The following is a 27,590-nucleotide window of genomic DNA, read 5'->3' on the forward strand; positions in this document are numbered from 1 at the left end:
ACGTTCAAGTTATTTGATGTTTCAAATAAAACAATGTCGGCGTCTAATCTACAATTTGGCAAAAAATGGTCAGTTTGCACCAACCTCAGCTTAGTGCCAACGTAACATTAGAAATCCCTTTGGGGGGCTAAGAGAAATGAGCGCTATGGAAGATGTGGGTTATTTTGGTCGTTTTCCAAACTACTTCTGACATTTATGGCCTAACCTAAAGGCCGAGCTCGAATCGTCTCGGTTCACCACGGAAAAGAACACATTCACAGCAAAGCAAGGACAATAGTAACACAAACGCTGTACACAATATTGATACTCTATATGATTTATTACTATACAAATATAATTCAAAAGCAAGGCATCATTGATGAAAGCCAATAGGAGTTGGCTTTAATACTGATAGCATGCTTATGGCTCTTAAGTACAGAACCTACTTAAGTGCCCTTAAGGCACCCTACCGTCATTCAGCAAGGCAAAGACAATGCATTTTTTAAATGCAAGCTTTCAGTAACAAACATAATATTTACATTTAAAATCATATTCCAATTAAATGTGTGTCACATTAATGAAGACAGAAACACTTCCCATACAGTCTTTACATCATCCACAATCTCACAATCTGTCCATCAGAACTAATGACCACTCCCTCCTCAAACCTACAGCTCGAAAGTTCAGAGTCATCAGAATCATCATATTAATCATGTGTTGTTACTTTATTCAGTAACAAATTATTCAGATCAAAATATTAAGAATCAGGTTTTTCTTAATGTTTTAGATTCAATATCTGTTTATAGTAGTTGATTGTTAAGTTATCTGCCTTGGGATCGATATTAATTTAACCAGAACATTCTTCTGGATATTAAACTTATTAGAAGCTCATTCCTTAAGTTGATTATTAATATTGAAACTTCATTATTTATGTTCTACAGTTTTCTCCATTGCTATGGAAACAACTACAGCTCTGTCCCTGGAAATCTTTTTAAGATATGAAGCTTCAGCCTCAGATTGGAAGCATTTAAAACATTCATCAGCAACAATGGATTATTGAAAACGCTGATTCCAAACTTTTGAACAGTAGTGTAGATGTGAGGTTCAATAGGCAGAGGACTGATTTTTAGATAAGTGGTGGTGGTTTAGCAAACAGATGGCTGTGAATAATTCTAGTTTCCAAATCTCCATAAAAAAATGAATGGGCGTAGACAGTCACAAGCTTCCACTGCAGAAATCTATAACCTTCACTGATGGAAAATGCTGAGCTCTTGGCAAATTTGGAATTATTTTGGAAAATGTTTTTGGTTTAGGCATCGTAACTCTCAGTCAAGTTCAAAATGTTCATTACAGTGAAGCGACTGTTCCACTCATCTCTTCCCACAAAGCCCTGATAACACATGGTCACTGTGTTAACTCACAGCCAAATAGAGATTAATATGCAAAAGCTTTAAGGACAGCGTTCAGTACCTCACACTGCCTTGAATAAGGAGCTGTTCTTTTCTCCACTGATGCAGCGCCACTGACTAACATTAATAATAATGATTAATAATAATAATAATAATAATAATTGTTACCAATAACATTATAACTAATTTGATCACAATCTTGATTTATAATCTCAAAGCAATGACTTAATATTGTATGATTCTGTTCTCAAAATATAATAATGTATTATTTTGACATGTCAGAATTTTGGTGTCAAATTTTTGAGATGATAAGCCATTATTTTGACTAAACTCTAAAATCTTGAGAAAATAAAATCGAATTCCTTCGACATTTTTGCCATTAGGTCAAAGTCCTGAGAATTCGCCATAACAATTTGAGAAAATAAGTCATAATTTTGAGATACAAAGTCCAATTTTCAATGCAGTAACTCAAAACTTTGATATACTGCTGCTGCAGCTAAAAAGAATATATATATATATATATATATATATATATATATATATATATATATATATATATATATATATATATATATATATATATATATATATATATATATATATATATATATATATATATATATATATCCTTTCTGGCACATGACATAATTGATAAACCACAGTCAATAATTTTCACACGTTCCACTTTAAATTAATTAAAGAAACTCTTTACTTGAAAAGTTTATGTGAAATGTATTTCTGTAGAAAAGTCAACAGTTTGTTTGTGAATTAATCTGTAAATGTGTATAATTGGTTCTTTCATAGAGGTGCTTAGATTTATGGTAATTACCACATTACCAGCATAATGATTTGGAAGGAGTTTTCTCAGGATCTGCCTCCTGATCTCCATGGATACAGCAAAACCTTAGGATCTGTCTCCTGATCACCATGGATACTGCAAAACCTTAGGATCTGCCTCCTGATCACCATGGATACTGCAAAACCTTAGGATCTGTCTACTGATCACCATGGATACTGGAAAAACTTAGGATCTGCCTCCTGAGCACCATGGATACTACAAAACCTTAGGATCTGCCTCCTGATCACCATGGATACTGCAAAACCTTAGGATCTGTCTACTGATCACCATGGATACTGGAAAACCTTAGGATCTGCCTCCTGATCACCATGGATACTGGAAAACCTTAGGATCTGTCTCCTGATCACCATGGATATTGGAAAACCTTAGGATCTGCCTCCTGATCACCATGGATACTGCAAAACCTTAGGATCTGTCTACTGATCACCATGGATACTGCAAAACCTTAGGATCTGTCTCCTGATCACCATGGATACTGCAAAACCTTAGGATCTGTCTCCTGATCACCATGGATACTGGAAAACCTTAGGATCTGTCTCCTGATCACCATGGATATTGGAAAACCTTAGGATCTGCCTCCTGATCACCATGGATACTGCAAAACCTTAGGATCTGTCTCCTGATCACCATGGATACTGCAAAACCTTAGGATCTGTCTCCTGATCACCATGGATACTGCAAAACCTTAGGATCTGCCTCCTGGTCACCATGGATACTGCAAAACCTTAGGATCTGCCTCCTGATCACCATGGATACTACAAAACCTTAGGATCTGTCTCCTGATCACCATGGATACTGCAAAACCTTAGGATCTGTCTCCAGATCACCATGGATACTGCAAAACCTTAGGACCTGTCTCCTGATCACCATGGATACTGCAAAACCTTAGGATCTGCCTCCTGATCACCATGGATACTGGAAAACCTTAGGATCTGTCTCCTGATCACCATGGATACTACAAAACCTTAGGATCTGTCTCCTGATCACCATGGATACTGCAAAACCTTAGGATCTGCCTCCTGATCACCATGGATACTGCAAAACCTTAGGATCTGCCTCCTGATCACCATGGATACTGCAAAACCTTAGGATCTGTCTCCTGATCACCATGGATACCGGAAAACCTTAGAATCAGCTTCCCAATCATCATGGATACCAGAAAACCTTAAGATCAGCCTCTCGATCACCATGGATACCGGAAAACCTTAGAATCTGCCTACTGATCACCATGGATACCAGAAACCAGAACCACTTTTTTTACTGTGCTACTCCAGAATTGTAATGTTGGATAAAACTTTAATAAGAACAGGTTTTGTAAGAGGTTCTATCAGTCTGTCTGACCGTAACACCTGTACTGCTAGAGTGGAAGAGCTGGTGTTTGAAATTTGACTTATGTAGTCACATATTTAAAATGTTCATTATCAGAATTTGGAAAATGCGCACTGGTTTATGAAGTTTGAGTCTGTGGGTTTTCTCTGCTTATTAAGATTCATGAAAACGTGTTAAAATTATTACCTGTGGTCATTCGGAGTGATTTGGTGTAAAATTATCTGTTTTAGAGAAACTTACTGAATCAGAAATATTCACAGTGGTGGTGATAGGAACCAGAGTTTTATGCCTCTAAAAGCTCCTGCATAGAAATGACAGAAAATGGTTATGAATATGCTTTAATTGTTTTACAATGGTTTTAAGAGGTTTTTGGCATAAAACATTTTTAAGCTCCATACATAGTGGAGAGGTACATGTAGAGTATTGTATGAAAAACAGTTCCCAAAAAATTTATTGTTTTCAGATTTTCCACTAATTTACCATCTTCAAAACTACATATAAAAATTCATAAGACGTGTACGTTCACTGTTGGTTTTGGACAGTAAATACAATGGTGATATTTTTGTGTTGTAGACATCACAACCCCTTATCACCACCACTGTAAAGAAATCTGAGAATGCAAGTTTCTCTACAATGAACTATTTCAAACCACTCTGACTCTGTTTACATCTCAACCATTGAATTGTGAGGGAATTTTGAAAAATGGGTAGAATTCTCCTTTATATCATTATGTAAAATTGCAATAAAACTTATTTCATTAACAACATGCACCTTTTCTGGCCAAAAGTCTGTTAGATAAAAACAGACCCATCTGTTTTGCCACATTTACAGCCTTCACCACAATGCAAATCTGCATTAATACACACAGCAACAAGTGCAAAATGCCAATATTTATAATCCTATATAAAAAGCCCACTCTCACTGCATTAGTTAGCTGCTCAAGGCAATGTCAGTTTAAAGCTAAATGCTATACCACTAAAGTGCAAAACCAGTCATCCCACTCAGAGTTGGGGACATTATTTTTATCCAGTAGGCCTGTAAGATATCCTTAAAACTCATATTGATCCTTATAAAAATAACCATCTGAGCTTGTTAATACAAGTCAATATTTTAGTGAACATACAGCAGGCAATCAGTAATGCAACAAAATCCTGGCCATTATCATCTAGCTGCCATTAACAAAGGAAAAGAGGAATATGTTCTTAACCTCTTCATTCTAGGCCCCTAGTGGTGTAGATGCTGACATCTACTGAAATCATTAACAGCTTATTTAGTAGTACCATCATTTTTTAAAAAATTGAGATGCCAGCATTAGGAGCGGTGATCTTCAACCCTGTTCCTGGAGAGCTACCTTCTTGTTTATTTCCAACCTGCACCCAGTAAGCTTCTCTGCCCTTTACGGAACTGTAAAACATCTGATCTAGTCAATCAGGGACTTGAAAAAAGCTGGAGTGGGTGTGGCAAACTGTGGTTGGAACTAGGCTCTGCAGAAGGGTTGTTCTTCAAGAACAGGGTTGGAGACCACTGATTTAGAGATTGCTTTACTTAAGCTAGATTGTGCAAGCTTAAGGTTGCATGGTGTAATGGTCAGCACTCTGGAGTCTGAATCCAGCGATCCAAGTTCAAAATCTCGGTGGGACCTTCTCGCCTTATTGGGGCAGTCATGGGCCGGAGGTTTGGGAACCAGCCCTGTGACCGGAAGGTTGTCGGTTTGATCCCTTGAGCTGACAATATGTGACTGCAGTGTCCTTGAGAAAGGCACCTAACCCCCAACTGCTCCTTGGGCGCTGCGGATAGGGCTTTCCCGCTCCGGGAAAGTGTGCGCACTGGCCCCTAGTGTGTGTGTTCACTTGTGGGTATGAGGTGTTTCACTGCATGGATGGGTTAAATGCGGAGTTGAAATTTCCCCATTGTGGGACTAATAATGGTCTCTTAACTTAAGTACTGGTGGATTGGGAGACCTCTCTGGTGAAAAAGTATAATTTAAAGATGGTTGGAAGTACGTTCCTGAGTCAAAATTCAACTTTACTTATTTTTCTGCCTCTAGCACCACTTGTACAGTTTCAGAAATCAAAAACCTCTTTTTTTCATGCCCAGATTTTTTCCCCCACTGTATGAAAAGTAATGGCTAACAGGTTAACATAATCTTTAACCACAAGGGGAGTGATTTCCCCCCCATTTCCCTTCTGGAATCTGGCACACCTGGGAAAAATGTTTTCACTGGCTGAAATTATACAAGTGATACTAGAATTATACACAGGCAGGAAAAAAACAAGGTGGAACTCAGGAATATAGGGCGTCCATAGTAATAGCTCTAAAGTAAAACTCCTTCCCCAAGCAGATAAATCTGATGATTGCCAGCACGCTGAATTTTAAAATGATTTAAAAAGAACTGAATTGAAACTTGGTGAATGATGTGTGACATCAGTGAACTATCCAGTACTGTCATTGTATTATCATCAGTATGATGTTCGGACTTGAGCAAGACCTTCTTTTTGAATCTGTGAGTGCAACTGCTACAAAATCTGACCCGACACCTCTGACTTTTAAATGATTCTTTCGGGCGTTACAGGGCAACTTTCAGCAGAGTTTTTTCCTCCTGGCTCAATTCCTGCTTCTTCCAAGCAACAAAAAAATCTTACATAGTGCAGCTTTAATGAGAAGCGTAAAAGGGCTTAACATGAAGAGGTTATCACATCATTCCTCCTTCCCATCAAAACCAAACCCAGCTTTCCATCCTATTAGATAAATAGCCAGGATTGTAATACAATCTAAAGTAGGTTTTCATTCTTCAATAATTTCTCCCTTCTTTTCATTGCCTAGGGCTCCGCTGTCTACCCGTCCTCCTTGGCTCATTCTTCTGTGAGAAGGCTTTTAAAGCCTGACCCATTTCCCTCTCCTTCTGTTCCACGGTCATTCCACTGTCACTGTGTCTATGAACCCACTCCCAGAGCTTTCTTCATGTGCTCATAGACCACGTAGGAGATGCTAACAGCAGGAATGACTTTGAGGAAGTTGGGGGCGATGCCCCGGTACAGGCCTGGGACTCCCTCGTGGGACACAATGTGCTTAAATTGACCCACCATTGTCAGCTTGGGGGCTCCTTCTGTGGAGGCTGGAGAGAAACAAGCAAAGGTTAGCACGAAGAACAGTTTACCACAAATACAGTCAATCGCCAAGACTTGTTCAGGGTCTGAATGTTTGCTTCTTTCGTTTTAACATTGGAACTACAACGCTAACAAGTAATAGAAGCTAATATCCAACTGAATTAGCAAGGTGCTAACTGCATGCTTAAATCATCATTTACTCAACTCAAACTGTGTTTAGGTGTTAAGTGACCTCAATCAGACCTGCTTATGTGTTTTCTGACACTTTTTGACATGCTGTTATCTATAAAAATGGACTAAAGCACGTTAGCATAGCTAAAACAACAGCAGCTTGAAGCAGACCTTTTTTTAGGGATGCATGACTGATGTAGAGGAGTCTAATCATACATTCCTGGCCTAATTTTACATCTCTTGGTTTCTGATCATGATTTTTCACAAGTGTTATCGGATGAATTATATGCATCAGAGCCATCAGTCAACATTTGAGGAAACTCGAGGTGGAACTTAAGATATTCATAAATAAATCCAACAAAGCTAGTGCAAAGGCTAGTTAATGGTAATGGACGAGCCAGTTTACGAGGAGCTTGGCCACTCCCTATTTCCCCTCTTATATCAAAAACAGGACTGCTAAACTGCAGAGGGCGCCCGCAAGGGAGTCCTCAATAAATGGGAGTAAATGGGGCTGAACGGCTAAAAGTGAAAGGTTAAAATAGTTTCTAATCACTCGCCCAGAAATTTTCTTTCATTTTAGAAAGTAGAAGGATGTATTTCACTAAAATAAGCAAAGAAATCTTACTTATATTTTTCCCTTTTTCTACAGTAAATGGTTTTTGAGCAGCAGAACGCTGGCATTACTGCTACTGAGTGCTGATTGGTTGGCGAGCAGAGCAGCTCATTGGCTGTTTGCGCTCACTGACGTCATGAAAGTACATGAGGTGCAGTTGTATTCTCTTACCTTAAAATGTTTAAGCATTTATAAACTATGAATTTGCTCAAATGCTCCAATTCAACCCATTCATTTTGGACTTGCTCTGGAGCGCCCTCTAGCATTAGAGAAACCCGGAGTACATTGCAGAGTGGTAAGTTGTTGTAGCAAAATGGGTCCATTCTCTTGAGCTCACCTTGGGCCTGCATGCGTGTGCGGATGAGAGCAAGTGGGTAACTGGCTAACTGACCACAGGTGCTGGACACAGTGCCACAGCCGAGCAGCACCAAAACACCGGGATCCGCCGAACCCACACAGTACCGCTGTAGCCATGCATTCTTCAGAGTCTAGAGGGAGAGGGAGAGAGAAAAAGAAAACTGCTCAGCTGAAACAGCAAAAACACACACACACACACACACACACACATATCTTCTAAGCTGCTTCTCCTTCTGGGTCACAGGGGGTGCTGGAGCCTATCCCAGCTGTCATTGGGCGGAAGGCAGGATACACCCTGGACAGGTCACCAGTCCATCACAGTAAAAGAAGGTGCTAGTGTTCAAAGAACAATGGACTGACCACTCCACTGAGTCCAGAACTCAACATCACTGAAAGTGTTTGGGATTACCTGAATTGTGAGAAGCAAAAATGCGAAACCAACTTCTAAGACTAAACTTAGTAGGTGAGGAAAAATGTCCCTGCAGATTTCTGCAAATACTGAAAATGTTTACATTTGGTTGTTGAGGTTTCTCTGCAATTTTCTGTTAAATGTGTTTTCTGCTTTTTGCCTGACACTAAAAAAATTACTAAAATAACTTGTAAGGCCTTTGAGTCTAAATTGAATACATGAAAGTTGGTCTCTGACCTTTGTCCAGCTTTGTTAAACTTCTTAAAAACATCTGACACTTGACTTTTGGTTGAGGTTTTCAAAGGTTTTGATTTCAGCTCAGCGTTTTCATCAGTGCGTCAGTAAAGAGAACCTCTCAGATGTTTGGCGCAGACGATGGAATGAAAATCTGTATTATATAATTGAACCCTGCAGCAACTGACAGGGGAGAAAATTAATGAGAGATTCTTTCCCCAGAAACTGTCAGAGACACCTGCTCTGCCCACACATGAGCACGCTTGTACCTCGTAGACGGCCAGGTCGATGCCTGCGTAGGGGATGATGCCCAGCGTGTTTGGGACGTAGCCTCTGTAGAACGCCCGGACCCCCTCCTTCCTCAGAATCTGCCGAGCGCAGTCCACCATCCCTGAGTACTGACCCGTCTTCCTCAGAGTTAGACGAGTTTTCAGCACCTGACAGGAGACGACAGAGAGAGAGGGAGAGAGAGAGATTGACAGAGAGAAAGAAAGAGAGAGTGAAAGAGAGAAAGGAAGGGAGAGCGAAAGAGAGAGACATACAGATAGAGAGAGAGGGAGAGAGAGAGAGAGAGAGAGAGAAGACAAGAGAAAGGGAGGGAGAAAGAAAGACAGAAAAAGAGACAGACAGAGAGAAAGAGATGGAGATGGAGAGAGAAAGGGAGGGATAGAAAGAAAGAGAAAGAGAGAGACAGAGAGAAAAGAGAGTGATAGGGAGGGAGAAAGACAGAGAGAAAGAAAGAAAGAGAAAGGGAGGGAGAGAAAGAGAGAGGGGGAAAAGACAGACATACAGATAGAGAGAGAGAAGACGAGAGAAAAGGAGGGAGAAAAAGACAAGACAGAGCGAGACAGAGAGAAAGAGACAGAGAGAGATGGAGAGAGAAAGGGAGATAGAGAAAGAGAGAGAAAGAGAGAGAGAGAGAGAGAAGAGAGAGATAGGGAGGGAGAAAGACCGAGAGAACGAGAGTAGCAGTGAGATAGGGAAGGAGAGAGATAGAGAGAAAGAGAGACAGCAACAGAAAGAGAGAAAGGAAGGGAGAGAGAGAGATAAACAGAGAGAAAGAGAGAGAGGCAAAAAGACAGAGAGAGAGGGAGGGAGAGAGAGAGAGACACAACAGAAACAAAGACCAATTCTTTAAAATGATGCATCACAATAAGATACATATTGAAATCTCACCACAATTTAATTCAGTCAGATTATTTTGGTACAGAAGTGTCTTTAAAATGCCCCCAAATGCTCCGTCTTCTGTTAGCTCTCTCTATAATACTGTTTTGTCTAAGGGTTGCATTTTATGCATGAAAAGTACTGTATAAGTTGTATTATTATTATTATTATTATTATTGGTGTTGTCATTGTTTTGGATATACTGACACTAAATAAATGAGGATAAGTTCATTTTGCTGTAAGGGACAGAAACTCAGCTGCTGCTGTGAGCTTGTCTGAATAAATCAGTAGCTGATGTAGCTGATTTGGCCTTGGCAGTAATGATTATGTTCACTCAGTAACTGCTGCAGTTATAAAGCGGTTTATTTTCAGCACATAGAACAGCCAGTCTACACATATCAGCCAAGGCCACACGAACCTTGAGCTTACTGGAGCTTCTATTATCTTCATTAAAGGGGGAATTTCACTGATATGTCTACGTTTCTGCATAAATCAGTGGTTGAGATTTAAGGAGAGTCAATCAGAGTGGTTTGGTGTGAAAGGTTAATTGTAGAGAGTCAGGTTTCTTTACAGTGGTGGTGATAGGAACCAGGGGTCACCAGGTCTCCAACATACATATAGCCATTTTATTTACTATCAAAAACCACCAGTGAGCCTAGATGTGTCTTCTGAGTTTATCTTTGTAAAGTTAATGAGGCTAAAATAGTGGAAAAGAAAGGAAAATCACAAAACCATCACAGAACTTTCCGTCATGAATGGGTTAAAAATATCTCAAATCTGTCTCAGGCAGTAAATTCATAACCACTTCATGTCATAACTTTGTGTGATTTTTAGAGATGTTAAACTCTTCAGACGTCTGGTTCCTATCAACATTTTGAAGGACTGATTCTTTTCTATTGCCCTACTGAATTATTCATGGTAGATACTGAATAACTCATAACATGCATTGAGTAACTCATATTGCAAACAGAAAAATTCATAATAGTTGCTGAATAATTAATAGTAGTTACTGAATAGAAAAACAGTTACTATATAATTCATAATAGTTACTGCATATTTAAAATTCAGTAATAATGAATAATTCATAACACTGAATACATCATAGTAAATACTGAGTAGGTCATTTTAAATACTGATGTAATAATTAATTGTAAAGATTTTATAAACAATTCACAGTAAAATTTTAAGTAAAAATAGTTCTATAGTAGAAAGTATATAAGAGGTTTTAATATTAATAAGTGGCTAATATGGCTCAAATTTAAGGGGTTAAAAAATTTCCTGATCGTAAAAATCGTCAATTTTCCTGACTTTTAAAAACCTCAGTTTAAGTCGTTGGCATCCACCCCCCAGTTCAGTGTGACAGAACAGCTGCTTTGAGAGAACATGAGGCGCGTCTTGGCGGAGGCAGACGTTTCCACAGCCAGACACTAATGACATCTGTATCACAGGAGTGAGATCATTAACTGAAAAGGTTAATGGGGAAAAGGGCCAAAAAATGAGGACCTAATTAGATCAATGCTTAATTTTATTTTTTGGAACTGGTTGGTATTGCAGTTGATACTCACATGTGAATCTGACGCAGGTTAGGAAAAACTGCCTAAAGCGATAGTTACATGGGAGCTTTGAGGCTAATGTAGTTAACAAGTAATGGAAGCACATTACTCTATTAGTCTATTAGAGAATACCTCAAGACTGTTTACACCCTAAAACTGACATATATCTAAACAACAGAACACAAAAGGGAGTGTGTTATTCCAAAATAACATCATGGCTGTGATTTGGTCGCAGGCATGAGCCGAAGGCGATGACACATAACCCTGAGGGTTCTGTTGCTTTTATACAACAGTTAAATAAATACAGTAAGAAATGAATAAACTGGCCGTGAACGGGGCGTTAAATATGTTTTAATGTTCAGTTCCTTCCTCCTAATAAGAGTTCCTTAACAAGCAGCTTGTTTCTATGTCACAGTAACGAGCTCCGCCCACTCGCTGCTCAGCCGGCAGTTCGTTCTCCTGCTCCTTACACTAAATTCCCAAACTGTCTTCACCACTAAGCAGCTTTTCAGTCAGCAGCTATGACAGAAGAAAAGCTAAACAACCTGGAATCAGCCAGAAATGAACCCAATGCCACAAATGTGTCTTCTGATCTTCAGAGTCTGACCAAATCAGACTGAGCCATAAAACTTCCAACAATATCAAGTTCAGCTCAGTTTTGTCATTTTTTGCCAGATAAGTATTGATGTTGTTTTGTTCCAGCCAGTCTGTAAAGCATCTTACAGCCTGTTGAGTTTGGTGAATGGTATTGGGTTCATTTTTGGCTGATTCCAGGTTGCTTAGTTGTTCTTCTGTCACAGCCGCTGACTGAAAAGCTGCTCAGCGGTGATGACAGTTTGGGAATTTAGTGTAGTCTCATCAGAGTCTGACTAAATCGGCTGTCGGTCAAATGTGATCTTAAAAGTGTCCGTTTTCTGTTTGTGGCAAAATAAGTAGTAAAAATTGTTGCTGAGCAATGTTGTCTCAATGGAGTGATGCAGTGTTTGTGAAAAAATGTGATGTTATGGAGAAATAACAGCACGGCTAGAACGCTTCTCAACCAATCAGCTTTTGAACTAACTGCTGTGAATTGAAATTTATTGCTCTGTAATAATAAACGACATCACTGTTGTTGAAATTTGAACAGTAACATCTGAGTAACATCATTATGCTACATTAAACTATACATGCTCGTGTCTGGAGCACTACGATACATAAGTCAACTAGTGTTACTGCCTCTAAGGACGACGCTTGCCTCACACTGTGCTGAAGAAATATATGTTTGAAATTTTAAGAAGTAGATTGTGAGAGCAGTCATATCAGCAAAGGTAAGGTAGCTGGGTTTTTGTCACTGCCCTACTCAATGTTATGGTCACCTTAGAGAGAATTTCCACAGCAAATTACACAAATGATCTGGATAAAATGAGGCAATAGAATAATCTGTAATATTCACCTTTTATTTTATTTATACCAGAAATGATAACCACTGCAGTAAAGCTAAAATCTACTAGCACCTCTTTGGGGTTTTTAGTGCATTGGCCAAGTTAACAATGTCATACAATGTCAACAATTCATAGTAGCTTCTGACTAATTCATAGTGGCTTCTGACTAATTCATAGTAGCTTCTGACTAATTCATAGTAGCTTCTGATTAATTCATAGTGGCTTCTGACTAATTTATAGTAGCTTCTGACTAATTCATAGTGGCTTCTGACTAATTTATAGTAGCTTCTGACTAATTCATAGTAGCTTCTCACTAATTCATAGTAGCTTCTGACTAATTCATAGTAGCTTCTGACTAATTCATAGTAGCTTCTGACTAATTCATAGTAGCTTCTGACTAATTCATTGTGGCTTCTGACTAATTCATAGTAGCTTCTGACTAATTCATAGTAGCTTCTGACTAATTCATAGTAGCTTCTCACTAATTCATAGTAGCTTCTGACTAATTCATAGTAGCTTCTGACTAATTTATAGTAGCTTCTGACTAATTCATAGTAACTTCTGACTAATTCATAGTAACTTCTGACTAATTCATAGTGGCTTCTGACTAATTCATAGTAACTTCTGACTAATTCATAGTGGCTTCTGACTAATTCATAGTAGCTTCTGACTAATTCATAGTGGCTTCTGACTAATTCATAGTAGCTTCTGACTAATTCATAGTAGCTTCTGACTAATTCATAGTGGCTTCTGACTAATTCATAGTAGCTTCTGACTAATTCATAGTAGCTTCTGACTAATTCATAGTAGCTTCTGACTAATTCATAGTAGCTTCTGACTAATTCATAGTGGCTTCTGACTAATTCATAGTAGCTTCTGACTAATTCATAGTGGCTTCTGACTAATTCATAGTAGCTTCTGACTAATTCATAGTAGCTTCTGACTAATTCATAGTGGCTTCTGACTAATTCATTGTGGCTTCTGACTAATTCATAGTAGCTTCTGACTTGTTTGTTACATAAGTCTTGTAGCTCCAGTGATAAAACTAAAGAAGCAAACTTCAGACAACATGTCTTGGCTGATCGACTCCATTTGTGGTGAGTGTGGGAGTTGTGTATATGTGATTTCTCTCTTGCTCGCTCTCTTTCTGTCTCACCTCCATTGGGTAGATGATGGTTTGAGCTGTGGCTCCTGCGAGCGATCCAGCGATAAACCTCTCCTGCACCCTCAGACTGCCACCATCTTTACAGCCGCGGATCAGCCACTTTATCTGCGCACAAGAGAAAGAGGGAGAGAGTAGAAGATTATGAGAAACAGAAAAGACTGAAAGACTAACCTATCCATTCTCAGCCAGCAGAAGCATTTTTTCATAGCTGCTGTCAAGAGGATGTTCAAGCTCAACAGAAAACCCATTCAACCTGATGAGAAACTGTACAAAGCCCAGTTTATATCAAAACACAGCCATTTGAAGCGCTCTTGCCTCACACCAAGAAGGGTCTGGGTTCGATTCCCCAGCCGGGTGACCACGGTCCTTTCTATATGGAGTTTGCATGTCTGCATGGGTTTTCTCCTACAGTCCCAAGGTATGGACCAAAGACATGCAGTCAGGCCAAATTGAACCTGAGCGAATGTGTATGTCTGTGTGTCTGCCCTGCGATAGACTGGCACCCTGTACAGGGTATTTCCTGCCATTTGCCCAGTGACCACTGGGATAAGCTCCAGCACCTCCCATGAACAAGGAGGATAAGTGGCTTAGAAGATGAATGAATGTATGTGCCTAAAAGGTCACGGTGTTAGGACAGATCAGGTGGAGTTGGTAATCATATTTAAATAACGATATAGTGTAAATTATCAGCATATTAATATAACTATAGACCCCTCTGAAATGAAATGAAATGAAAAGAAATACATATTTCACCCTAATGATTGTCTGTCTTTGTCCATTACTGTTATGGTTATTTTAATACATTTATTTGAGAGCTACAACAATTATCGTGTATACAGTCAAACTAGAAATTGTAATGAAGTAATAGTGGAGGAAGGAGCTCTTTGTACTGATTTGTGTTACCTGTTCATAAGCCATGAACTTGATAGCAGATTCCGGAGCGATTTTGAGCACGTTTATGCCGTTCCCTCTCCATAAAGACTGGACTCCGCCCTCCTGCACCATCCCCCGCAGTCCACTCCACAGGCTAGCACCTCCAGAGCCATGAACCTGCAGAAACAAACTAACTGCTTTTACATTTAAATCACAAATATAGCCTTTTTATTTGCTATCCAAAACCACCAGAGAACCTACACATGTCTTCTGAGTTTCCCACTGATGATGGGAAAAATAGTGAGAAGTACAAAAAAATGTGGTTTCTTTGTCACAGCACCATCACGTGAGGCATTATCATAACACAATGTCACTGCAGCAAAGGGTGGGACAAACTCCCTATTAATACCTTATTAATACCCTTCATTTTAAAAAAATGACCAAGCGTCTACTAACTTTTGGACATAGTATACAATAGTAATTATTCTACTAAACTTATTTGGTCACTGAAGTTTGTTCTTTTGTGTTATACTTGTGATTGTGAAGCACTTTCAGAGAACGCTGTCATGATAGTCCAAGCATCCAAGCGTCCTTGAGCATGGGAAAGGCGCTACATAAATAAAAGTGATGATGATGATGATGATGATGATGAAGAAGATGATGATGATAGTGTGCTATGCAAAAAAAACCTGGACATTAACATAAAGTGTCTTGTAATTCCTGGTCCAGCCAACACGATTTACCAAATTATCTGATCTTGTGACGTTATTGTCAGCTAGACATACAAATCAATAGAAAGTAATGAAAAGTGTTTGACCAAATGGCCCGACGCTACCTGAAGGAAAACCTTGAGTCTGTCCAGCGGAGCTGTTCCAGTTCTGGACACGGCTCCGGCCATCGCCCCAGCAACCAGCTGTCTCCACACCAGCCCTGCCCTCCGCTCTCGCTCAGAAAACTCATCCGGCACAGTCAGTTGTTCTCCAATATCAAGCATCTAAAACAAATATACATTACATTTAGGGCTTTTATCTAGAGTGAGCTACAGAGGTGCTTTGTTGTCCGCTTGGAAACGTGATCCTTATAAAAGTGCAAATAGACCTTTGAGGTCATGCATCATTTTGTTGTCTGCTAACTGCTCAATATAGGAATTCCAGGCCTTAGCTCTTTTCACTATGGGGGGAAAAAGAGCGTGTTCGAAAGTCAGCCTTATCAATATTGCAACCCTGTGAATCAGCAGATACCAATATCACCCCAATATTGTCTCTTTTTAAGATGACTAAGTTTTAAAATGAGCAGTTTTTAATGAAGAGCTTCATTTAAGATGAGCATCTAAAAAAAAGCTATTAGGCCTTATTTTAAATATCTTTTGTGTACATATATGAAACTATGAAATATTGAACACATGCATATCATATACATATCACACATGTGTCTCACATGTGGTTGAATACATCCTGGTACATGAATACATTTTATCGGTTTGCTTTTAAGGACCAAATTATTTAAATGTGTCAGGGAATAATACTTTTAAATGATCTTACATGTGCCGTATTTAGAGTTTAGTAATTTAATAGCTATTATAGTTTAGCAGCTATTATACTAATTCTCCCTTCATTAGGGAGTTTGTTGGTTTCTATGTTTATAGGTTTGTTCCACACATACTTCATATACTATAACGTTTCTATGCATCATGTTACTGGATAAAACTGGATATGATTAAATTGAAGGGAAAAAATGCAAAATTTCAAAATTAGTTTTTTCCTTTATATGTTTTCCCCTGAATACTGTAGCGTAATAATACGAATGTACATGCAAACTCACACTGCCGCACATTAAATTGAACTTTACTGAAATACCTTGCATATTCTCTGCTTACACATATATGTCTTAGAATGTTAATATATGGCTGAAATATATGTCCCATATTTCAAAAAACTATATTTGGACATATATTCAGCATAAAAGTGCATATGTGACAAATATAAGTTGGAAATAGGGAAATTCATATATGCAAATACATGTTATACCTTAGAAACCCATGTATTTATATATATCAGATTTCCATATGGGGCGTTTTGTACTAAAAATCTTTATCAGTATTGCCATGTAGTTAATATTGCTACATGCTACAAGCAAGCTAACACTCTTGCACACTGATGTGGTGCCATGTGAAAGTTAGTCTAATACTAGACCACTATTATATAATGAGATATGTCATTTGTAAAATAATTAATAGTTAATTGCTCTCCTAACATAAACCATCTCAGATCTAGGGCCTGCAGTAAAATGTCTCCTCATTTTTAAAGGGATTCCTTCATTTTTCTTCTATTTATATATTTTTTTCCCACTGTTTTCTCTGCTGGTAACCGGGAGACAAGGGGGTATTTACGATTTTCATAATTGTGCATATTCATAGATATTCGCATTCTTAATTGGCATTAGGTTTAGGGACACTCCTGAGCTATTTTTAGTTGTTTCCTGGGCAAATGATGCATAAAACATTTAACATTTTATTATTTAACAGAGATTATTGTTTCATGTGTTAAATTATGATGCTAAGTGAGAGGTGTGAGCGACAGTCAGCAGGAGGCAGTAAACAGAAAATGTTAAAGCGGCCTTAGTAGATCGTTCCGTGTTTGATTATGTAATACAAACGAGGAGCCTTCTTAGGACACTGACGAGCGAATGTTTCCAGTAGTGGGCGATATCCTCCATGTTCCGGAACGGATTGAACAGGAAGTGATCTCGCCACTCGTTCCAGTCGATGGTCATGGTGCCATCCCTGTCCATGCTGGAAAAAAAGCAAAGCAAATAAAGAGTGAAAACCGACTTGCCCTGTTTTCTCATGAATGCTATGAGTAATGCTTATCTCTACAAGTTTAACATCAACCATTCCTTTGACTGATATCAAAGGAAAGACGGTAAGGAATTTAAAACACACTTTATGGGCCACTCCCTGAACACACTAACCTGCGCAGTATTCTGTAGGCCTGCTCCGTGGACACCTCCACTCCCAGACTGTGTAGAGACTGCTGGATCTCTCCCACATCGATCTGACCTGAATAAACACAAAATATTCTAATGTCTCGTCAGGGATCCATTCAGATTCTTTGTCTTTGTCTCCCTTTTCTGATTAAAATCTGCCCCCAGGGAAGGCAGTGAACATGCATGTCCACGTTGGTCAGTTCAACGGACCAACATGTGGAATTGGCACTGAGTGCTACTATGTTTCCAAACACTGTATAATAGAAGCTCAACGCAGCCCTAAAACGTGCTTCAAAATGTGGCTTTTCATGAAATACCACCACTGAATAAGAGCGACACACTTTGAATAGAAATTGAAGCGTACTGTACACAATGCTGTGCAAAAGTTTAAGCCCCTAACACACATACATACATTTGTTCCAAACACATTATAGACCACTTTCTAGACTTACAGTATATTTTTTTCATTATATACGTTGTTGGTAGTGCGCTTTAGATATATAAGAACTATCAAAGCTATATTATGATTATTATTATGTTTATTAGTGAAATATTAGTTTTCCATTAACATCAGCTGTTATATTTTAATTATTATACTCAAAGGTTCCAGTTAATCTAAACCGTTGTATCATTACGAAAGTCAACATCTAAAATATGCACATAACACTTAGATAAGACAGACGCATCAGACAAAGTTCTGTGGTTTGATGAAACAAAATTTAAACGTTTTGGAGAAAAAAGGGAGCAACATTTGATGAAAATGTAATAACTGTGCAGAAATATATCATATATAACTTCGTTCCAAACACAGGTGTTGTTTATAGGAACGTGCATTATTTGATGAAGGGTAAGATAGAGAGATAGGTAGATAGATAGACAGGGTTAAATTAATAAATTATATATATTAAAAATATAGATTTAGTTGAACAGTAGGCATTTATCTGCTCAGAAAAGCACTAATATTTGAACAAATGCAAATAACATTAATACCAAAATAGGCAATTGTATGTTTGTTTTTCAAACCTCATCTTGTGACAGTTAAGTTTTAACTTAAGTTTGGCACAATCAATGATTCATTCCGTTAAATCGGTAAAAATATAGTTTTTTGGTACTTTTTTACTGTATTTACATTTTTTAAAGTTTTTTTTTTAATGCTATAAAGAGTTTTAACAGGCAAAAAAAAAACTACTGTTGCGCAGTAATGTATATCTATACAATTTGTCAGTTTATTCATGTTTGGAAATGTCTGTGTTGACGTAATACCTTTCACTCATTGGGAAATTATGTACTCGTTTGAGTAAAGGTTTGTAGACACCTGCTCTGTTTATCCAGCGTTTCTTCTGAAATGAAAGGTATTAATAGGCAGTTTGTCTCCATTTGCTGCAGTAACAACCTTGACTCTTCTGGGAAGGCTTTACACTAGTTGTTATAAAATTGCTGTGAGGATTTGATTGCTGCCAAAGGAGCATAAGTGATGTCAAGTACTAATGTTGGATGATTAGTTCTGGATCACTCTAACTTATCCTAAAGGTATAGTCCATCCTCACAACTCCGCTTTCATTAATGCGGAAGTGTAAATTGTAGCATTAAACAACTCCTGGTCGTGAGCACCAGTCGTTAACCCAAACAGCCTTGCCTTAGTTTTCGCTTGATCAAGTTGAAAAATGTTGAACCACAACTGAAAATACCCACTTGTCACTTTTAAGGAGATAATTGATCAAAATAAGGGGAAAACTGACCTGGAAAGTGCCGTATATATCTTCCTGGAAAATATTAGTAACCCTATTTCTTAAAAACCTTGACATATAGACCCTCACCACTGTAGCTTGGTCTGTTTTGTCTCTTCCAGCGCACTATAGAGCGTAATCAGTGTTAGTTATCAAAAGCAGTGTCTGGATACTTTTAGACACACAGAGTCTCAGAGTTTTATCGTGCTTCATCATGCAGACAGTATATGTCAGATTAGAACGACTGATGAGACAGACTGTCAGCAGTATACATACCGTCGTTGTTGCGGTCCAGGCTGCGGAACATGAGTTTGAGCTCTTTCTCATGGGTGCGCAAATACCGGGTAAATTCCTCAAAGTCCAGTTGGCCATCTTGATTGGTATCACTCACACGTACAATCTGCAGGGAAGGACGGGAAGTGAGAAGGGTGAGGCAGGATGTCTATCCATTGCAGTCAATGGCAAGTGGAGTTAGGCCTTCAGTCGGGGCCATACGTTGTTGACCTGGTCAACAAAATCAATAATATAATATTCTATATATTTTATAAATTATAGTATGTTAGCACTTAGCTAATACTGTTGCACAATAACATTTTTTGCCCATTCTAGATTAAATATCTGGACGTTTACATATATTTAACCTTGTAGCAGTTTTACAGTCATTCTTTTAGTAAAGCGCTCACCGAGCTGCCACTGTTGTTTTTCATGTCTAACAACTGGAATTCAGAGTCAGTGAACCTCCCAGGCATTGGAAATCTCAAAGTGATAGGCTTAATCCACTTTCAGAGAGTTGGTTAAGGTTAATCAGCTCCTGAAGGCTTAACCAATGGGAGAGCTTGTTTGGCTGTATCTATCCAGATACCACAAAAAAAAAACTCAGATCTGATTGGGCAACTGGCTGTTCCAAGACTTTACCCCCCCTTTGCTTCCAACCAAAACTCAACAATAAGAGAATTACTGTATAACTTGCAGATTTCAAACAAAGTATGAATGATCATTCTATCAAATAAAAATGAACTGAAAATTACAGTCATGTATTTTTAATTCTCAGAAATCTTTTGGCCTTCCCTGACGGCCCTGAGGTTCCCCTCTGCTTACAGTCATATCTCTCCTAGACTCTGTGGAGCCAGGGACTTCAGTGGTTGTCCCCCTTTCACTGATTAAATTCTGTCCCTGGAATAGCATGCATGTGCCCATTGGCTATAAAATGGGTATAAAATATGGAATTGGAGCTTCCTGTGTGCCTCATGTTTTCTATCACTGTATAAAAGAAGTTCCACGCATGCTTATTGTTGGATGAATTTCGGTTCTTTCAAATGTCATAACAGCAGTGCTGTTTGAATTTACAGTTCCAGCATGTGTGATAAGCATCACAATCAAATCATCACAGCGTATCATTCAACAATCATTGCCTGTTCTATGTTCCTTCATGCTCCCGCTTTTATGTATGAAAGAATAAAAGGTATAAAAATGGTAATAATATGATAATCAGCTTCTGTGTGAATGTGCTGAGGACTGGCAGCAGCAGTTAAGCACACTCTGAACTAGCACTAATCTGTCCTTCTGCATTACAGCACATGACTAACGCGCTCGCACAGCCTAACAGCACGGCCACAGCGCTCACACATATTCCTTTCCATCAGGAATGAACTTCAGTCTCCACGTTCGCCCTGACATTTTTGCTTCAGAACACTTTAAACATATAAAAACATCAAGCAGGATTCTTATTAATCTCTGAGCTGAAATACGTCTACTTGCCCTGCATCTTCTACAAAAATGGATTACAGGCCAAGCTTCCATCGGTTCAACCCCTAGAAGCCACTGGCACTAGCAAAGCATATGATCATTTTATCTGAATTGAATGTGATGAAAAGTTTTCATTGGGCGTACAGTCTAGTTTTGCCGAAAGATGGAAAAATCATTTACATCTTGCCATTTTTTGTCATTTGTCATTTCTGTCAAGGGTTCTTCAGGAAGGGTAATGGCCATCTCTACTGAACCATTCTACTGGACGAGTTCTAAAAATAAAAATATAAATTAATTTTAAAAACTTTTTTTTCTTTTCCTGATTTTCAATTTTTTTGTATGTTTCTTTTATTTATTATTATTATTTTTGGTTTTTTTCCCCCAATTTCTACCATTTTTTCCTTTTTATTGCCCCTTGTAATTTTTGTTTGCTTGTATATTTTCATTTACATTTACATTTATGGCATTTTGCTGACGCTCTTATCCAGAGCGACTTACAATTTGATCATTTTACACATGTAGGCCAAGGTGGTGTTAGGAGTCTTGCCCAAGGACCCTTATTGGTATAGTGTAGGGTGCTTGCCCTGGTCGGGCAATTTTGTTTTCAATTTTCAATTTGTTGTCCCACCTCTACACAATGGCAGCATATACTAATAGAAATTTGCTATACCAGTAATAAAGAAAAATTTGTCCTCCGAAGAGTGGGGGGTGGTGGTGGTGGCGGGATTTAAAAAAAACAAAACAAAACAATGAAGTATACAGACAGATATTTACAAGGATTATGTTATGATCTGTTTCATCCCAAAGCATTAATGGAGCTGAATCTAACCAAAATCATTGACATGCTGCTTTCTACTGAGAGGTGTCTGTTCCAAATCCTTTTAAAACGTTTTCTTGTCTCTGCAGAAGCACAGAGTTTTAGTCTGTAGGCGGAACCTTATTTTAGCCACACCCCTGCATTTTAGAGCAGGAAGTAAGGCTGCATCCCTTTCCCTCAGGGCCACATGGTGAGCAGATTAATCTCGTTGTTTTGAAGTAAATGTGTCCAAAAGTCTGAGAATGTAATGTTAAGAAATGTCACTACCAAAAACACATTGTTTGAAATGAAGAAAAATGGTTTTGTGTTTCAATGAAAAATATCGCTGTTGTCAGAACAAAACCTTGTATCTCCAAAATGGTAACTTTACAGGAGAAGGAAAAAACCTACTTTACTTTTAATGTAAGTCAATGGAACCAGATGTTTTTCCAAGTCATTTTGAGCCATTTCTTCTGGTCCATTCATCATGAAATGTGCAGACAATGTGAAGGCCAACAGGCACTTTTACATTATGTCAAAAACTGAAAAATGACAAAAATGGAGACGCAAGGTTTTGTTTTGACAGCAGCGATATGATGATTTGTGTGATGAATTGATGATGTGTGAACAACTGATGGTATGTGTGCTAATCATGTACTGGCAAGTCTTCTTGAGTTCCGCTCAAAATTGGCTAAAATTGTCACTAGTGAAAAATCTCTGTAGTGTTGCGGTTGTTTTGTTAGTGGCAAAATGGAGTAGTTTAATAAAATAAACAAAACTATGGCATTGGGTCGCTCAAAGCAAATGGACTCTAGTCTAAAGTCCAAGCCAGTTAAAAGTCTGAAATATGTTTTTAACTCTGATTTTGAACCAATTCAGCAGCATGAGCCATACAGACCCATGAACATGGTTCGAACAATTGGTTCTTTGCATAGTTAGTCAGTTCTTCTCTATGGCGGAAAACCCGTAGTATGTGGCTATTTAAAGAACTTTTAAATTTTGAAGATTTTAAAAATAGATTTATACAGCACTAAAAAGGGTTCGGCTACTATAACAAGTCACAGAACCTGTTTTTGACACTATATTTATATGAATATACAAGAAGAATAACTATTGACTTCTAAGAATTAGCTTTGTATCCAGTCAGAAACTCCTTTATGGGTTGATATCTTGACTGCTGGTCAAATACCTGTCATATTTACATGAGCAAACTATTTGAATTCTGCTTTACATTTGTCATCTTGAAAAGAGGACTGTAAAGAATGGAGAACCGATAAAGACGTTTTATGGGGCTGTGAACTAACTTTAGTTTTAAAGAACACACCTGAAACTTCTCCCTCTTAGCCAACTTTATTTTTAGTCACGGTTTTGAACTCTCCATTTCCTCCCTGCTCCTCATGAGTTCTACACCTTTAGCATGATGAGGCCTAGTCTTAAAGCAGAGGGTATAAAGCCTGTCAGCACTGGGCTATTCCAGCGACTGCGTTCTCTGGAATGATGGAGCTTCATCCAGTACCTTCGGGATGGCGTTTAATCTTCCGACATCAGTATGTCACCTCACTCACAGAATGCCATAAATATAAAAATAAATATATTTTTACTTTTATTTTATTTCTCTTGTACTTTAACTTATGTCTGGCTTTATTTCTATTTTTCTGCATAGTTTATCTAAGTTTATGTACAATTGCTACTGAAACACTGCAATTTCCCACCAGGATCAATAAAGCTGGATCAATAAAGCTGTATCTATCTATCTATCTATCTATCTATCTATCTATCTATCTATCTATCTATCTATCTATCTATCTATCTATCTATCTATCTATCTATCTCTAATGCTCATGTGGCTAAATGCAATCAAATCCTCAACATCTAGTTGATACAGGCGTCTGCAATTATTTGGACATAGTGTATTATGTAGATACCATGAGTGAGATACTACTAAAATCAATTCTTAGCTTAAGCGCTCATATTAACTCATTAATATAGTAGATATTGAACAAAAGCTACATTTTGTTTATTTCATTAAAACAAATAATTTGTCACTAACAAAACCATCATAACACGACAGAGACTTTACCAAATGTTTCAGTAGCGACTTTTTCAGTAGTGACAATTTTAGCTCATTTTGAGCACAACTCAAAAACACTAGCCAGGACATGACTAGCACACATCCAATCAGTTGTTCACACGTAAAATCATAATCGTTTCATTAAAACACACAAATGTTTTTTCTCAAAAGCTAAAACGTTTTTGGTAGTGACGATTCTTAATTTAATAACTGAATCATAAACGTCCAGTTTAAAGGGTTAACAGCCTCAAAATACCTCCCACAAGTCTTGGTACTGAATTGGTATGAATATGCGACTGAGTGAAAATCAGACCGTATAGAAAGGATGAGAGGAAAATTCAAACAGTGTCAGGTTGAACTGACCATGTTCATAGCTATTTCTTAGGAAATGACCCTTAGTCTCCAACACAGCCTGTAAAAATACATCCTCCAGGAATGTTTTCATGGCGGGTGGCAGTGAAAATGCAAAGCAGAATCGAACCTGAAGCCTCAACAGTTTCAGTCTCCAAAACATTAGACAGGACACCGCTGAATTATTCAGCCAGGTCAATGTCCTCGGCTAAGGCCGCCCAGAAAGACATCGAGCAGGCTAATTTAATGGTGCTGGCACATTTGCAAATGACGTCTCACTTCATATGCTACACTAACATGTGCTTTCCTCCACGTGTGACATCATTATCTGAAATAGCCTCAGGAGGTCAACTGCAGGCTGCAGCTAGCCTACATCACGCCACGTAAATAAATGACACGGGGGATCGCTTGTCGGCACTAAGCACGACTGGGACCTGGCCCAGTTTTTTGCTTTCATAATAACGAAGGCTGTAGCTCTCAGGGGAGTGATGAATTCATACTCTGCTGCTGGATCCTCTCACTGTGTCCAAACTTGAAGACTTATCATGCTTATCATAGACTTGACTTGTCATGTAAATCTTGGACTGGACAACAGACTTATTATGACTGACTGCTGCTGAAGTGTATTCTAACACTTACAGGCTGAACTTATGGTAGGCTATGATCCTGAAGCCTGGACATGTCTGCTTAAGAAGCCAACATTAGGCAACTTGTGGTGCATCTTGAGGACTGAACATCTGGCCCAATTCTGCACTCTGATGAAGCCCATGGCTGTTAAGAGTCTAATGAATTCATATATACTGTGCTGATAGATGCACCCACACACAAACTTCTGCTGAGTGACCCCCACGCCCACATACTGAACCGTCAGACACACACAACAAAAATGAACTTTTACTGTGCTGAGTGGGAGTTTGCTCTCAAGCTCCTCTTGAGCTGAGGTTTTCAGTCACTGTGGATACTGCGCTGTCTAATAGGACTGACTCAAGGTGACTGGACTTACGGCATAAACCTTGAGGACCGGACTCATGAGCCTGAAGACTTGACTCGTGGCATATACCGTAAAGACTTTCGGCTACTTGTGGGAAATCCTGAAGGCTTGTAATAAAACCTTGAAGACTAACTCGTGATACAACCTTGAGGATGGGACTTATGACATAATACTGAAGACTGGAGCTATGATATAAATCTAGACTTGAGGTATAATCTCAAGCACTTGGGGATATTTGTGGGATAATTCTTGAAAACTGAACTTCTGGGATAGCCTAAACTTAAACTTCAACAGTTATTCAACAGGATTTGTGGAACAATCCCGAAGACTCTGGTGAATTTCTGGCGAAATTTGAGAACACTTGAGTTCTGGTGTAGCCTACCCTGCTGAAAACACTATTAGCTGTTTCAGGTGTTTCCCAATAGTCGCTAATTGTGCTTTGTGTTTTCCTGATGGGTTGATATCACAGTCTAAAAGATTCGAATGGTGTAGCAGGTGTTCCAGATGCATTTGATTGTTTCTTAATGGGATTTAAAGGTGACCTACAGGAAACTGGTTATCTCTAATAGTAACCTTTAAGCCAATTCCCTTTAGAGAGCAAAGCCATCAGGTTTTAATCCCAATTGTTCTAATGGCTGTTTCTTTCATCAGGGCAGTCTTGAAGGCTGGATTTGTGGAACAATCCTGAGACTCTTCATATAGCCCAGACCCTGAAAACTGAACTTCTGATGAACCCAAACCCTAAAACAGATTCAGGTGTAGCTGAAAACTGAACATGTGAAAACTAGACTTCAGATGTCAGAGTAATCTTGAGGACTGGACTTGCGGAATAAACACTGAAGACTGGACTCGTGGTCTAATTTTTGGAGACTGAACTTGTGGTAACCTGTACTGTGGCAGGATCTTGAATCCTGAAGTGAAGTATCCTACAGAGTTTGAACACTGTAACATGCTGCAGTCAGAAACCTGGAACGTGCTGTATGATGAAGTCTTTACGGAAGGCCGGAGTACGGAGCCCTGCTGGTGAAACCCTTTAAATTAAAAATAATACATGGCCACGACTTAGTAAGGCATGGGAACAAGATCAGGCCTTACTAAGTCATGGCCACGCATTAGGATCTTGTTCCCGTGCCTTAATAAGCCGTGGCCAAAACATAATTATCTTGTTCCCATACCTTACTGAGTTGTGGCCATGCATTCTGTTTATTTATACAGGATGTCACCAGCGAGGCTTGGCATAGCAAGATGCCTTGACATAGCAAGATAAATAACTCGTTATCCCAAGATAACAACTTTTGTTATCTCAGGAAAACAAGATAAGTGACTTGTTATTTCAAGATAACAATTTTGCTATCTTGAGACAACAAGATATTTGACTCCACAGCCACTACTTTCACACAACTGACATGTCTCACCTCGTCGACGTCAGTGCGCGCGACCCCCCACGCCGCGAGTCCGGAGCGAAGCTCGTGCACGTCGATCCTGCCATCTTTATTGAGGTCCAGCTGCTGGAAGAGCTCGGTCCAGCGCTTCTCTCGCTCAGCCCCGCTCTCCTCACACCGAGCCCGGATGCAGCCACAGGGGAGCCCGGCGCTGGCCTCGCCCATCGGGGACCCTCCCCCTGCTCCTCGGAGCCGAATGCAGCAGCGGACCCGCTAGAAAACGGTTCAATTGAGCTGGTATTACCCGCAGGGTGGAGTGCAGTAAACTGAGGGACGGCGCTGCGCCGCCCTCCCCCCTCTAATCCTCCTCCACAGCCCGCCGGGGGAACTTCGGGAGAAACCCGGCAGTTCACCTGCGGTTAGAAACGCCTAGAGGAAAGAAAGCCAGCAGCCCGAGCAGCGACACCGGCGGCTCGGCTTCTCCCGCTCTGCTCCGATTAGCGCCGCTTTAATCCCGCACTGCATTAGTACAGAGAGAGAGAGCGAGAGAGAGAGAGAGAGAGAGCGAGAGAGAGAGAGAGAGAGAGCGAGAGAGAGCGAGAGAGAGAGAGAGAGAGAGAGAGAGCGAGAGAGAGAGAGAGAGAGAGAGAGAGAGAGCGAGAGAGAGAGCGAGAGAGAGAGAGAGAGCGCATTACAGTGCGCGCGCGTGAGCGAATGCGCACCTCCTCGTGGCTGCAATATTAATCCCCGGATCTGTTACAGGCTCTCCTCTCCTCTCCTTCCCTCTCCTCTCCTTTCCTCTCCTTTCCTCTCCTTTCCTCTCCTCTCCTTTCCTCTCCTCTCCTCTCCTTTCCTCTCTCTCGCCGCAGTTTCTACTCACGTGCGTGACGGTGCAGCG

The 27,590-nt window shown here is 39.3% G+C and overlaps 1 protein-coding gene across 1 annotated transcript; it reads right to left on the reverse strand.

The window, feature by feature from the left end:
- Window positions 1–5,666: 5,666 nt before the first annotated feature.
- Window positions 5,667–27,590, reverse strand: slc25a23b (solute carrier family 25 member 23b). The gene is made up of 10 exons (XM_017724990.2): window positions 26,726–27,590; window positions 19,632–19,755; window positions 17,614–17,701; window positions 17,323–17,434; window positions 15,479–15,637; window positions 14,674–14,820; window positions 13,762–13,875; window positions 8,737–8,904; window positions 7,805–7,955; window positions 5,667–6,691 (listed from the first exon to the last, which is right to left on the reverse strand). Exons 1-10 carry the CDS (start codon window positions 26,915–26,917, stop codon window positions 6,510–6,512), a joined length of 1,437 nt encoding a protein of 478 aa, XP_017580479.1. The 5' UTR covers window positions 26,918–27,590; the 3' UTR covers window positions 5,667–6,509.

Source organism: Pygocentrus nattereri, chromosome 14, assembly GCF_015220715.1.
Source record: "Pygocentrus nattereri isolate fPygNat1 chromosome 14, fPygNat1.pri, whole genome shotgun sequence".
Taxonomy (NCBI): Eukaryota; Metazoa; Chordata; class Actinopteri; order Characiformes; family Serrasalmidae; genus Pygocentrus; species Pygocentrus nattereri.

Excerpts from the sequence above, each read along its gene's own strand:
- slc25a23b (XM_017724990.2), bottom strand. The coding sequence starts at position 26,917 with ATGGGCGAGGCCAGCGCCGGGCTCCCCTGTGGCTGCATCCGGGCTCGG. Across the intron at positions 13,876-14,673 it reads AGTTCATGGCTTATGAACAG|ATAAAGTGGCTGATCCGCGG; the intron begins GTAACACAAATC and ends TCTTGTGCGCAG. Across the intron at positions 6,692-7,804 it reads CACACGCATGCAGGCCCAAG|CCTCCACAGAAGGAGCCCCC; the intron begins GTGAGCTCAAGA and ends GTTTCTCTCCAG.